The sequence below is a fragment of the Salvia hispanica genome, chromosome 1 (assembly GCF_029641045.1).
Source record: "Salvia hispanica isolate PSC_SH4W2 chromosome 1, Shi_PSC_v1, whole genome shotgun sequence".
Taxonomy (NCBI): Eukaryota; Viridiplantae; Streptophyta; class Magnoliopsida; order Lamiales; family Lamiaceae; genus Salvia; species Salvia hispanica.
This window is the reverse complement of record NC_142692.1, coordinates 33,558,523-33,573,778: the sequence shown is the minus strand read 5'-3', so window position 1 is coordinate 33,573,778 and position 15,256 is coordinate 33,558,523. Positions and strand designations below refer to the sequence as shown.

Below are 15,256 nucleotides of genomic sequence, written 5' to 3'. Positions count from 1 at the left end.
TAACTCTTTTCATAGATGCCTTCTTCATGATAGATAATCCAACTTATTGAAGGTGTCTTCACTGCAATTTGTAACACATGCCAAATGAAGTTTCTCTCTCAAATTTTGTTTCTCTCCCTCAATTAATCCAATTTCATCGTACTGCACCAAGGTAAAGGAGAACTATTATTACAGCCTCAGTTTCCAAACAAAAAAAATACTACAAGATTCAAAATGGCAATGCCAGAATTGCTAGAGTGAATTCCAAACAAAACATTCCACGCTCCAAAACAAAATTTTGAAGGAACGTGCATCCATTTGATGTTTCAAAGCTGGTTTTATGGTAACAACCTAGTTCCTATGATGCAATTTCTGGATTTGTGGCTGATGCCTTTTTCTTGCTTAGCAATCTCAGCATGAAGTCTGGGTTGGCTTTGAGTCTTTCCTTCATGTCTGAAACTCGAGCTTCGTGCACCATCTCTTTAGCTTTTCCAGCCTCCTCAATCAAAGCATATAGAGTTCTGAGGCAGTCTTTTCTGTTCTCTTCCCGATGTTCGAATCTAAGTCGCAAATACAAAGAAGAGAACATGTCATTGTCAAAAGTTCAGAACACAGTAACGGTATTTCAGCTGAAATTACGCAGCAAATGTAGATCAAATATAGATGTTCAGATACCATAATTTCGGATGGACAAGCAAATGGACATACCTTTCACTAGTTATCATCAGTTCATCTTTCCCTGGATTGTAACGATTTCCAACCAATTCTCTCAGCCGCACAAATTGATGCTTAGATAAGCCAAGCTCCTTCACAGTTACAGACAACTTTACTTTTCTATTTTTCGGGTGCCATGAATCACCACCAGGAGATAGGACCACCCGAGATCGCCATCTAAGAATTGCAGCCCTACCTTGTGGGTCATCCTTGTACAGTGGCGGATTTACATTGAAATGAGGGAGAACAACTGTACCCAAAAGAATAATTATGAAAATTTATTATAAAAGCCCATTTATCTACACTTCACAGCCCATTTAAAAGTAGAGGGAGGGAGATGGGAGTAATTCGACTGAGAGTGAGAGATGAAAAGTGGAAGAAAAAAGAAAAAGAGAGTTGACACTCACACTGCTGAGAGTACCGAAACTCACACTCCTGCTGCGCTGCACCACTGCCTGCGAACCAGGTCAAACGCACCCTCATTTCACAGTTCATGGATCTGTCACTGTCCTTGTCAAACTGAGGGGGTTCTTGTTCTTTTATACATTCCAAAACAATCCGGTCTTCGAACTCCTTGAAAATCTCGTAACCTTCTTCATCATTAATCTCCCCTTTTTCAATCCTATCAGCTATCTCATTAAACTTGACTTCCACCTTCTTTTTTATCTTATCTGAAACAAGTCCATTCTCAAAATTACAGATTGATAAATAAATAAAGTGATCAACAATAATTGTCGACTGGTAATATAAAAGAGCACAGTTCCAATCAAGCCATGTTAGTAAGAACAAGACATATAATTTGTGAAGTTAAATCCTGAATTGATAATTAAATCGCAAGTAAGGGCTCTAAAGAAAGATAGCATGCCAATGGTGGTCTGTTTGACAATGAATAACATTTACATCCACACTAATGCAGCTAGAGATTGCCTTTTAGATTCCATAAACTATTTTTGTGAGTTCTGCACCAAATTTACAAGATAGTCCACATTTGATCACTAAATGAATTAAATTTGGCAGCATACAACAGCCCATATTAAGAAGATCATGTATATTCCATAACCAACCACTTAATTCACCCAAATCCATATCCCTAAAAGTGGGCCCTCTGTTGCCCCTTTAGGGACACCCAAGTGTTTGACCATTCTATGTAAAAGTAAGAGATATTAGGTTCACTCCCCACTGCATTTCCCTCCCCAGACTCAAAAAACCCAAAAAAGACAGGGCACTAATTTGCACAATCCAGAACGAGTGCCCCAAGTGACCTGTATCCAGATGCCAGAATGACCAGTGGTTAACAAAATTCCAATTTTAGGATATTATGTGTTAAAAAGTAGTGTGCATACACACTAATCTTACTCTATGAAGGGAACATAAGCAGAAGCATTTCATGCATATTTATCACACACCCAAGTTGACAAACTGTAAAAACCATATTGAAGTTATTCATGCAGACTCCAAGAACAACACGCAGGTAAAAATGCAACTTAGCTTCTTAGAAGTATATACATTAAGGTAATTAGGTAAACAAAATTGGAAGATCTTACTGATTATAATCAACAGTCATTCCGTCATTTGAATTCATACATAGTCAAGTCCTATCACAGTTTGCATTCAAATTAACTGGTAAACTATCCAAGAGCATATCTAAATGAGAAGATGAATGACCATCATGTCCAGAAACAACTTCATCCAACCATTAAAACTAACTAAGCACAAAATCCATGATATAAAATAAAGAACGAAAATCAGCCAGGCAACAGATCAAATTATACCATCATACCTGGTAAAAGCTTGTCCCAGTTAAGCATATCCTCTAGTAAGTCTTCACATTCCTTCGTATCCTGAAGATGACCACGCTCAGTAGCCTCCTTAATCATCTCGTTCCATTTCTGGTCAGTCATGTTGAAAAATGGATCCGACGACCTTTTCTCCATCACATAATCCCTAGCATTGCATAGATCATCAATTTCATCATCAGTTTCAAGAGCATCCTCCAAATCTGATTCAAAATCTTCATCAGCTACATTGTCAATTGGCTCTCGACAGAGCTCGTCCAGAAATTCATCATCTGTCTCTTCATGCTTATCTGAAAGCCTTCTCTTTAAAATGGACTCGAAGACCTTCGGGATTGCCTCCTCATTAGCGTTTTGTAAATAATCCTCTACCTGCGCTTTCAGTTCTGCAAACCAAATTACAGCCAACGAAGTCGCATAGAATCAGAATACAAAACCAACCCTAACATCTTACATCGATAATCAGGTTTCAATCGACAATAGGAATAAAACATATCAAAGCAGCTCATAAAACATTTTGCCTATTCAATATTTAGCAAATAGATTAGACAAGTAGGAAGTTTTCCAAAATTGATCTCAATAAAATCTATTAATCACTATTTTGCACAAAATGGAAGGAAAGAGCGATGAACAATGTAACAATTAATCGGATTAACCACCTTTATTATCTACGTCTTCTACTTCAACCGCCGCAGTGATCTTCTCCTCGGGTAGGGCGACGGGAGATTCGGATTCTGGATTCGCGTCGGGATCCTGGGTGCCATCTTCGGAAGAGAAAAATCGCATTCTGGATGGGAAATGGTTGAAATGTTGCGCATTGTCGGTGGCAACAAGCTTACGATGAAGAGTGGTGCAGGCATTGGAAACGATGGCTGTAGGTCTATGGTAGATAGAGAAATGGCGAGTGCGAGTGTAGAGAGAGAGATTTCTGAGCAGAGCTCCTCTCATGGTGAAGGTTTCTCGCTAGGGTTTTTGGATGAAAGGAGAGAGATAGAAATAGAAAGAAACTGTATAAACAAATATTGCATTTTCAAATTAAATAAACTTATATTATAGTGGAGTAATATAAAATAAAATTAACCAAACTAACCCCTCTTCACTTTCTTCTTCTTCTTCTTCCAATACAGGCGAAGGACTCTGATTCTTCAAATTTCTTCTCAATACCGGTAAAATTGCAATTGCTTCTCACGATTCAGCTTTTATATATGTAAAAGATATAGATATAGACTCGGTTTTCATTTTTTTTTTTATTTTTAAATAGGCTATTTTGCCTAATTAACTCTGCAGAAATGGCGAAGTCCTGCAAAGGTCTGGCTACGGAGCTCGTCAAATGTCTCAGCGAATCGGATTGCATTAAGGTTTACTTCCACAGAATTTATTAGCATTGGAGATCATTGAATAAAAAAGTTTGAATGAATGTTTTGTAGGTGGAGAACCGGCCGTACAGAGAGTGTGCTAAAGAGCAAAGCCCTAATATTTCGAGCGAGTGTGTGGGGCTGAGAGAAACGTATTTCAACTGCAAGAGAGGACAGGCATGTATTCTCTCTCCCATCCATTATCTAAGTTAGTTGGCTTGCAGATGTGGTTCTGTTCATTTTAAATGACAGGATTTGGGGGAATTTTAATCTGTTTGTTGATAATTGGTTCTTGTTGATTAACTGCGTTATCTGTCTGGTAAATTTTGTGGAGTTAGTGACTGGTGGGTGTTTATGGTTAATTAAACCTTGTAGTAGTATGATCTTCATCTTCGTATCAATTCGGAGAAATAGATCCTCCTACCTATTCTCGTTTCCTTCTTCTTTTTTCTCATTATAAAAATTAGTGTTCTAGCTTTGAGTTATGGCCATTGGCTGCTGTTTGTGAAGAATGTTGAAGGACTTGTTGATGTCATTTTGTGTTACTGGTCTATGAAAAATCTATGGAGGATTTCTTTCAAATTATCTCTATATGTTTGGTAGGGGTGATAACTCATCTAGGGATGGAAATCCATGGCCTAGTTTCTTCCGCCCTTGTTCTTGGCATCGAGAAATACATTATAGATAGTTAGTTTCCCTATACCTGAATATATGTTTGAGTAGATTGGCCCATGCGATAGCAATGCTGCCTTGCTCTAGGTTGTCTTTTTTCCATGAGACATCAAGATGTAACTATGCTCGTGAGCACTAATGGCAGGTTGTTTTCTGTGTAGATTAAATATGAAGATCCACAAAAAATGATTAGGTGCTCTAAAAAGAATTGTATTCAGGAAAGGATTAAGTAAGTTCTTTTTTGGTTGCTTCACTGTCTAGTGCAACATTTACACTGGTTTAGCAAAACTAAAGTCAATTTATATACTCTAGAAGTTGTCATAAATATGGAACTAATACTATGGATCACATACATGATTCGGGGTAAATTGTTCAATCACACTTTGAATATTGTGCACCAGTAAACTTGAGGTCTATATTTACAGAAAAATATTAAGCATGAGTGGGAACTATGCGACATCACACTTGGGAGAAAGTGAAGGGAGTCTTAAAAGCCTTGTTCTGCTAAGAGGAATGTTTCAGGGAAGAGGAAACGGATGCACTTAAATGATAGTAAGTTAGAAAAAAGAAGGGGTGGCTTAGATTTTAACTTTTGAACTCCCGGGATCACTATGTCATTCTTTTATGGATTTCATACTTATGCTTTAAGTTGGCTTTTGAATAGGCCGAGAAGAACTATACAAATCCTTGGCTTTGGCATTATATGTGTTTAAGGTTAATTTGTTTATCTGGCTTATCTCATTTCCATATGCACATGCTATCATGACTTCACTTCACTGCTGAATGAATGAGCATCGCATGAAAGAAAGATTACTTGCCAGTTTTGCGATCAAATTCCTACTCCTCGTAAAGTATGCACATATTTTAAATATATAAATGTGGAAGTTAGTAAAGTTTTGGACCCTTTCCTTCAGGTTGATATGAGAGCTCGAATTCGTGGAAACAAGGGTTATTAGCTATAACTGGATTTCACTTGACCATGTGAAACCATAGACATTGCTGAAGTAGCAGTAGTGGAACTGGATGCTGAAGCCTAACCATCAGTGAGTCCTCCCTGCATTAGCCACTGGAAAACGGGTGATTGTGTCGAATTAATTGGACTGAGAGAGCAAGTTAGGATTCTTGGTCAAGCCTACTTTTGTTTGCAATTGATTGAATCTATATTCTGGGGTTGAGTTTTATCATCTTAGTTAAACATCCAGGTACTGTAACTTCATAATTTTGTATCAGTATCTTATTGAACATCTAATCAATTATTTTGGAGGAAGTCAATCTGCAGTGTGTCTATTTTGTGTAAATAAGCCATATGCTTCAATATAGTGTGTATTCACAAGTAATCCTATGTAGTATAATGTACTTGAGGAGCACCATATATATATAAAATTCTTATGATTCTGAAAATTCGATTATCCCCATTCTGTATGGTTATGTTAAATTTAAAGCATTTCCTTTCTCCATTCTATATACCAACACATCTTTTTTGTTACAACAATTATGCAACAATCTTTTCCAAACCAATAAAAAATAGAAAAAATTCAAAAGGCTTGCAATCTTCTTGCAGAGACAGCATGGCTTCTGCTTCTTGGAAACTTGGTACTAACATCTTCTTCCCCAAAATAGACACACGCCCTATCTTCATCGATCCTCCCCATCGCAACGCTGCTGCTCCTCGGCGGCATCCTATGCGGGCCAGACCGGGCCCCTGCAGCCAGCCCTGCCCTCATCTTCATCTGCTGCTTGATGAACGACTCCACCTCGGCCCGATCACCCATGCTCCGGGTCGACGAGGCCCGAACCAGATCCGGCTCGGCCTCAGACCTGCCCGAGCTGACGCTGAAGCTCCTCGGCAGCGACGTCACTTGCGACGTCACCGGGATCGCCATGGCACTGCCGTAGTTCATCTTGTCCGCGTAGTCTGACAGGCTCCTCACGTAGAAATCCCTGGCCCTGCTCAGGGCCCGAACCGGAACCGCGATGATCCTCAAGAACCGGTTCTGCTTCGATTTCATCTTTGTCGAAAGCTGGATTTTTTTATTGAAGTTTCTTAAAAAAGAGAAATGTTTCTTGCTTGGAAATGAAGTGAAGTGTATTGTTGTAGATGAATAAACTAGAATGAGCTGTGTGTATATATATAAACAAGAGAGGGAGAGGAGGAGGTTGATTGAAGTGATCAAACTGTGGGTATGAATGGTGGACTTTTTCAATGGCACACCAGATAAGATTAAGAAGAGGAAGCTAAAGGGAAAGCAATGCTTGATATTCAAACAAAAACATGAATAATAAATGTTTGCTTGACTTCAATTGAATGTTTTTTGCATGCCAGCTTTCTATTATTTAATTCCTGTAGTTTGGAATATTACTATGTAATCTATTGTTAGGTGGTTATATTTGACTATATACACAATTGTGTAGAAAATAATGTCTCAACGGAGTTCAATTTAAAATCCCGAGCCATTTTGTTTCTTGTAAATAACCTCGATTAGAAGAGACATTGTATACCCAAAATTATTAAGTCAACTATGAATAAAAATATAAAATCACGGATGCATTTGGTACCATGAAATTGGATTATTAGAATAGTAGTTTTGAAATAAAAATTTATTCAAATTTCGTTTTAAATTCTTTGTTTCGTATATAAAAAATCAGCTAAATTTTGACATTAAATTGTAATTGAATATTTTATTTAAATTTATGTTACTTACACATTATATTTCTCTATATTGTATTTCAATGCGCGTGCGCAGTGTATGTGTTGTGTTCATGCGCAATGTTATTTTGTGTGCCCAATTTTATAAATATCTGAAATTTCAAATATTTACTTTATTATGACATTCAAATTGTAGACATAAATAAATCAATTTCCAAAGATAATATTTTATGGTATTAAATAATTGGCTTAGAAATGAATGCTCTAATTTCAAATCTACTTTCTTAATTTCATGTTACCAAACAAATTCTATATTAAAAATGGCAAATCTTTTATAAGTAAATGAATATAAATTTAAAGGTCAGAGCGACAATATATTCGAATCCTATATTTTTGACTTCAGACAATACCAATTTACCAATGGACTAAGCCACACAAACAATGACACAAATGGCGAACTTTCTCGATTAGTTATTGAATAAGTTCGTTATAAATTGAGTTAATGTTTATGGTCCTCTTGGCGTTAAGAATCGAGTTAATGTTTATGGTCCACTTTAGCCCAACTTGAAATAATAATGATTACAGTCCAAGATATAATATTATTTTTCTGCATCCAACTTGAAATAATAATGAATATCGTCCAGGATAATAAATTTATTTTTCTACAGAGTCTATCGTATATAACAATGTAAATGTCAACTGTGAAGGTAGATTGCAAAAGAAGTGGGCCTCGGTGTGTGCATTGTGGGCTTAATTGGAATTTGGTTTAATAAGATGATTAAATCATACAATATATAAAAGTTGAGATAAAAGTTGAGTTTTAGAAATATTTATAAAATTATTATTTTATATTTAATATTGTATCTTAATTAAAATTTTATTTGAATATATTTATTCAACGCGTCAGTTATATAGATGTGAAAAGAATGCTATTTAATTTAAAATTAAAAAGAAAGTGAGTGGGAGGTTCTATAATGAATGTAAATAAAAAAGAAAGTGAGTGGGAGGTTTTATAATGAGTGGGAGATTTTATAACGTATAATTAACGAGTCACGGAAGTTTGAGAAACTGTTGTACTGGAAGAAAAATGTGTGGAAAGTGAGGAATAAGAAGGGGAAGAGTGAGAATGTAGGGGGTAAAAAGAAGAGGAAGATGTGTGATACCGTGGAGGAGGATCATCGACATGGAGTTAAGAAGTGGAAGGTTGATAAGAAGGATGGGGTTGGTGAGCAGTGCGCTTTGTCAATGCCACCATTGAGTGGAGTATGTTCCTGAATTTTTTTGTTGATTTACAGTTTGTGACTTATTATGTTTTTAATTGATTGCTTTTGCCATGATAATTTGTTGTTGTTCCAAACTTGCTAGGAGTTTGTGAGTGTTTGATTAACAGATTGAAGAGTGGCTAAGTAGCTGTTGTTTGTTGGAATAATTGGGTGAACAATTACATAAACCTCTCTATGATGATTAACCGAGAACAACGGAGAAGGAGAATAAACTGTAGAGCGGAAGCGTACCTTAATTCATAACGAATTGAACGGCGGAATTGCTTTGCAGCAGCTATGGATCTTCCAAACGATCAGAGACATTCTTTGCAATAGTGTGCCGAGAGAATACAAAGATATCAAATGTTCTTCTAACGTCTGGGGACCATAACCCTAGCTTATATTTATATTAAATATAAACCCATTTTTTTTCTATTCGGTCCCTCATCAAATAGAAAATCTCATATGGTATCTACACTTATTTCCATAACAAATAAATACACTTTAGCCCAAACTTTAATCTTTAATAGATCACTTTAATTGGACAACTGAAAGATAGCCATACACATTAAATTAGTCATGTGGAAGCCCAAAAGCAATCTTCCACTTGGGCAACACATGACACCAAATAAATGTGTACAACCCGAATGAGCGCTCAAAAGTGCTATCACATAGTGTATTTCCGAACAATCTTATCATCAACCATATCGACATAGGACTAAAGGGGCAGTCACCATATTTTTTCATGATTAAACCCATCAGTAATCACATCTGCAAATATAATCAACAACAGATCAATTATGGAGTGTAGCATGAAAATTTCATGCAAGGTGATCATACATGTCTATTTCCAACTGGTCCTCCCAAAGTGAGATCAAACAAAAAATAATGGAAAAAACATAATACTTTATTTCTGCAGAGAATAACATGAGTTTTATAACTACATGTTCAAAACACAATATAGAGCAATAACTAAAACTACTCCCACTGAACGGAAGTATCCTTGAACAACATAACACCCATTTGAGCTACATGCCCATGAAAGACCTTGGGTGATAGTCCCTTAATGATTGGATTTGTAATCATCAAATCCATTCCCTTATGCTCTATATGTATTTGTCCATTTCAAACCCTTTATTTAACAACTAGGAAGCTCCTGTTGTTTTAGAATATAATACTGCAGAGTTATTGTCACAACATAACTTAAGTGGTCTTTCAATACCTTACAATATGCAGCCTAGTGACAAAATTTCACAGTCATATTCATTAACTAGATGCCCCAAAACAAGTTACGAACTTTGTTGTCATGGCAGAAGTAATTACAAGTGTTTGCTCAGCACTTCTCCACGAAATGGCTCTACAGCCAACACCAACAAACACGCGTAACCTAAAATGGATCCTACACTGTATTAGCATCAAACAAAATCAGAATCTAATGCCTAAAGATCTCTCCAAATGATCTGATTTTCTATATGTGGGCATGTAATGCTTAGTTCTCTATAAATAGCTCATAACCCTTTTTGCTGCTTCTTAATGATCCATATCGGGTTATTGAAATATCTGCCCAACATATAAACAATTAAAACCAAATTGGGTCTAATACATACTTGAGCACACATTAGGCTCCCAATCACCGAAGCATATGGAACCTTCTGCATTTTCTAAATCACAAGATTTATCTTAGGGCACTAAATGAGACTAGGTTTGTCTCCTTTAGTCATAGGGGTATTTCTTTACTTGCAATTATGCATCTCAAATACTTTAGACACCTTTCACTATATCCCTTCTGTGACAATCGAAAATTATTTCTTTCGATTCCAAAATACAAAAGAGGTTTCCCCAAGATCTTTCATCTCAAATTTCTTTGAGAGAAAATTCTTGGTGTTAGTGCAACATATCCTTATCGAAAATTATTTCTTTCGATTCCAAATACAAAAGAAGATGCATTTGCTCCCACTGAACTTGTGATACACACAACTATCAATAGCATTCTTTCTGAATCCAAATGAAAGAACTACTTCATAAAATTTGTGGTACCATTGGCGAGAGTCTTAATTGAGGTTGTTGAGATTGACTTTAAATGATATCATCCGCATGAGATTGAATGTTTACAACAATATCATCTTGAGTTTCTTAATATGCTTCTTCAATGATAGTAATTGATACCTGATCATTGTCAGAAGCAGTAGTAGGTGTCTATACAGACTCCTCCTCAAAAGTAATGTTCCTTAACACACATTCTTCTCCCCAAACTCAACATCCTCAAGGAATACTATATTTCTCGTCCCAAAAATTAGTTCCTTTTGTGGGATCATAAAATTTAAAAACCCCTAAATTTTTCTAGAAGACCAAAGTGAGAATATATGCTACAGACTTTAATGCCTCTCCCTAAAGCGAATGCGACAAGGAAGAATGATAAATCATACTCCTTCACATATCTTTAAGAGTTTTATTTCGTCTTTTAGCTACACCACTCATGCTAGGCGATCCCGGCATGGTTTACAAAAGCACGATCCCACTCTTCAAAATAGAAGGCAAAAGGTCTTTGACATTGTTCACCTGAGCAGTCATTTCTGTCGTAGTATTCGCCACCATGGTCAGATTTGACTTTCTTAATGCCTTTGTTGAGTTGGAGCTCAACATCAGCCCTGAATATTTTGAACTTGTTTAAAGCCTCACTTTTAATATATTAAATGTAGGTGCCCAAAACAAGAATATTCGTTTATGAATGATATAAAATATTGTTGATCATTCCAAGAAACCGAAGTAAATGAACCACAAATGTCCGCATATATCAATTCTAAAATGTATATCTTTATTGACACCTAATTTCTTTAGTTTGGTCTGCTTTGATTCGATACATTAAATACACAAATTAAATTCTGAAAAAATAAGTGTATTCGTTATAACATCTGACACAAGTCTCACAATCCTTTATTTTGAGATATAATCAAAACACTTGTGTCATAAATTAACCAAATTTTCATCATTTAATTTGCTTAGTCCCCTTTGATTCAACATGTAAAGCTTCTGAATATGAAGTAACATAATCGAGCATACAAAGATTGTTATATGCACTTAAGAAACAGTGCCCACAATACTAGAATTATTTGAAGGAAGAACTTAACTATTTCTGAATGAACAAGAAAAACCAAATTTGTTCAAAGCAGAAATAGAAACCAAATTTTGTCTAAAATACAATACAATAAAGTATCCTTCAAAATCAGAAAAATTCCAGTCTTTAATAACAATCTACAATGCCCAATAGCCTATACTTCCACCGATTTATCATATCACATTTATGATGTATCTTACAACATCAATTGACTTTCGGTAGCTCAGACAGTCTTTGCATTGATAACCTTATGTGAGTAGTAGCACCAAAATCTACCCATTAAATATCATTAGGGACTAAAGCCAAATTAACTTCAGAACAGACCAAAACAAGAATTCTAACTTCATTTGCACGCCATGCATGATATTTACAATTCTTCCTTTTATATCCATGTTTACCACAAAAGAAACAATTATCATTATCCTTATATTATTTCTTTTGTGATGAACCCTTATCTATAGCAGTATTCTCAATACACTTTTTCTTAATGCCCTTTACTTTATTCCTTGAGATACTGACAAAATATGCAACACCAAAATGCACAAGCAAGTCCTTAGAACTCAAGTTTAAGTGAAGCAACGCGAGACATTCTTATAATGTGCTCCCATATGTTGCATTTCCCTTGCACTTTATTGAGATCAAGCATGCTTGTCTCAGCCTTAATGTTTTTCACAAAATGTTCCTTAATTTTGGCAAGGTATTTGCAGTGCCTCGAAAGGCTTGTAGGATGCTAAACCCAATGATCAGTAGACTTACACGATTCGAGTATTCCTACTTCTCGTAGTTTATCCTTTGATAAGAAGTACTATCGTCCGTAGAAGAAGTAGGTTACTCAATCCTTAGCGCTTAATCCAGATCCATGCAACCCAGAGCAATCAAAATATAATCTTTTGCAATCCTTAAAATTTGACCCATTCAACACTAACATATTGTTAATGTTGGAAGAAACTGCAGAAGCAGACATCATAATTAAACAGAGAACAAAACTGAAATAATTGTCATGCTCACATAATAAAATTCAAATAAAAGGTAACATCTCGAGGTACCGGCACAACATCCATATCAAGTCTTTTGACAGTAATATGAACTTGTAATTGGTAACCACATCGTAGTGATCAAACACTGACAATAAGATCTGGTCAAGTAGTGTTCACCTTTTGGCATCACACTACTCACATGAACACTGAATAATTGTCACGTATTTATCACCACAGGTATATATGTATTTCATGCCAAACATTAATCTTCCTTTTGGCCGACTAATATCCGCATTAAAATACACACACTCATACCGTCCTAACATTCGCAATAAAGAAGTCTAGACAAGAGAGGTTACTTTTGCAACGTCATGTTTCGACTAATTTACTTTGAACATTAGTAAAACATTACGAGGTACCGAGCACAACATCCATATCAAGTCTTTTGACAGTAATATAAACTTGTAAGTGACAACCTCCTTACTGTGGTTATACTAACAATAAGATCCTGTTAAGTAGAGTCCACCTTTTGGCATCACACCACTCATAAGAAAACTGAATAATTGTCACGTATTTATTACCACAGGTATATGTGTATCTCGTGCCAAATATTAATCTTCCTTTTGGCCGACTAATATCCGCATTAAAATACACACTCATTAGTAGAAAATAAGGAACATGAGATGTACCCAAGAATTTGAATTCAAAAATTCAAAACCGAATACAAACGCTCGCAAGGGAGTCGTTTGTAATTTTCTGGAATAAAGTGATTAGCCAACGAGTCACTAGGTTCGCATACCTTGCGAACTCAGTGAGTCGCTAAATCCCGACGGCCGGTTTAATAACTCTCCAACAACTAAAGCAAGTTGTTGTCTCCTGATGGGATTCTGTATAATTTTTCTAAATTCGATTTTCCATAAAATCGACATAAAAAATAAATTTTGATGTTCCCAAGATCATAACCAACGAACATAAATACATCTAAAAACAACATCAAAACAACTAAATAAATCCATAAAATAATCTCTAGATTTTATGAATTTACCAAAACAATCCAGAACAAAAATCCTAATACTCCAATCAAGAATATAGAATTAGCAAAGTACTTTAACAGAACTGACCAGACATATAACATGAATGGAATTCCCACGAATTCTGAATTCACGAGCACAAAGTCACGACATACGTACATATATTATTTTCCACAGAACGAGTATATGCGTGAATATGAATTGAAATATCAATTCCTAAACAGAAAACGTGAATTATGCAAACAAGATTATGCATTATACAACAATGACAATCATCCAATAAGTGTGCATAATTATAAATTTACCGAAATCAATTTTCCCAAAACTGCCGTGTATATATATTAAGATATATGACATGAATACAAAAGGAAACCATATCTCAAATCATCAAAAGAATCTTGCAATTAAAACATATCAGAAATATCGAATGTTCTTCTAGTTCTTCTAACGTCTGGGGACCATAACCCTAGCTTATATTTATATTAAATATAAACCCCTTTATTTTCTATTCGATCCCTCATCAAATAGAAAATCTCATATGATATCTACACTTATTTCCATAACAAATAAATACACTTTAACCCAAACTTTAATATTTAATAGATCACTTTAATTGGATAACTGAAAGGTAGCCATACACATTAAATTAGTTATGTGGAAGCCCAAATTTCCAACATTGTTGGCTATAGGTTGTTTATTGATTGAAATGGCATTAACTATCCATTGCTTGGTGTTATAATCAGTAATTTTTTGTTTTCAATCGACACCCATTAATATAGGGATTAATATAGAAATGAGAAATTTATATAGGAATATGAAAAGTGAGGAGTCATTTGAATTAAAGAGACTCTTAGCGTGAACAATGCATGCAAACTCTCTATAAATACTCTTCCCATGAAACAATTCTTGTATCAAAATTTCTCTGCGACGCATGAGGAAAAGCCAGGTCTGCTAAAATATGTTGGAGATGATGATCTCGATTTCGCCACCGTCAGTCGAGATAATTGGGAAACGACGTGATCACTGCAAATCATTAATGCGGTGGCGAAGCAGCGGTCGCACGCGTGGAGGATAAGAAAGACGGGGATACGAAGTAGGCGTCAAAAAGAGGTGTAATGCTATGGCGGTCGTCGAACCGAAAGGCGATGCGTTCTCTTTCTGCGATGAGAAATGGTCAGCGATATCTATTTTAAGAAGAGGTGATGCAAATCAGAAAGATGAATTTCGTTTGTACGGCAGCGTGGAGCATAGTGATAGATCGAAGTGGAGGTTGGGAGAGAGACAAAATAGAGGCGTATTGATTTAGGGAGATTCTTTAACCTTATAAATTTATAGCTTAGTAATGGTCTTATTATGTTGCCCCAATTATTTTATTGAATAGTCTAGACTAGATGATCTTTTTAATTGTTTTAATAAATAAATTTGATTACGAATAATTTATGAGTTTAATTTATTGAATTTCGTTACTCTAACTTAAATATATTACTACAAGATATATTATGAATTTAATATATTTTTAAAAATAATATTAATAATAAAAATTACTCCATAATATATAACTCCTAAAAATAGAAGTTACAAGCCAAATGGTATGTTAAATTTGTTTTAATTACAAAATCTGCACGTATTGAATCAATTATATATTTAATTATTTCATGTAAATATCTAGAAAATATGTTATTTTTACGCATTGAAGTCTTGCCAAAAATAA

The 15,256-nt window shown here is 35.3% G+C and overlaps 3 protein-coding genes across 6 annotated transcripts; 1 reads left to right on the top strand and 2 right to left on the bottom strand.

The window, feature by feature from the left end:
* Positions 1-142: 142 nt before the first annotated feature.
* LOC125223602 (Ribosomal protein S24/S35) lies at positions 143-3,434 on the bottom strand. The gene is made up of 5 exons (XM_048126813.2): positions 3,146-3,434; positions 2,474-2,872; positions 1,101-1,364; positions 688-943; positions 143-539 (listed from the first exon to the last, which is right to left on the bottom strand). The coding sequence occupies exons 1-5, from the start codon at positions 3,432-3,434 to the stop codon at positions 338-340; spliced, it is 1,410 nt and encodes a 469-aa protein (XP_047982770.1). The 3' UTR covers positions 143-337.
* A 104-nt stretch (positions 3,435-3,538) lies between these two features.
* On the top strand, positions 3,539-5,785 carry LOC125223604 (uncharacterized). Of its 4 annotated transcripts, none has more exons than XM_048126816.2 (6): positions 3,539-3,652; positions 3,748-3,844; positions 3,914-4,018; positions 4,675-4,742; positions 4,939-5,065; positions 5,428-5,785. In XM_048126816.2, the coding sequence occupies exons 2-5, from the start codon at positions 3,776-3,778 to the stop codon at positions 5,057-5,059; spliced, it is 363 nt and encodes a 120-aa protein (XP_047982773.1). In that variant the 5' UTR covers positions 3,539-3,652; positions 3,748-3,775; the 3' UTR covers positions 5,060-5,065; positions 5,428-5,785. The 4 variants fall into 4 exon arrangements, with proteins under 4 accessions (XP_047982773.1, XP_088918952.1, XP_088918953.1 ...); XM_048126815.2 differs by having other exon boundaries at positions 3,557-3,652; positions 3,774-3,844; XM_089062826.1 differs by lacking the exon at positions 4,939-5,065.
* A 153-nt stretch (positions 5,786-5,938) lies between these two features.
* Positions 5,939-6,753, bottom strand: LOC125223603 (uncharacterized). Its single transcript, XM_048126814.2, has one exon. It carries the CDS (start codon positions 6,520-6,522, stop codon positions 6,049-6,051), a length of 474 nt encoding a protein of 157 aa, XP_047982771.1. The 5' UTR covers positions 6,523-6,753; the 3' UTR covers positions 5,939-6,048.
* Positions 6,754-15,256: the final 8,503 nt, after the last annotated feature.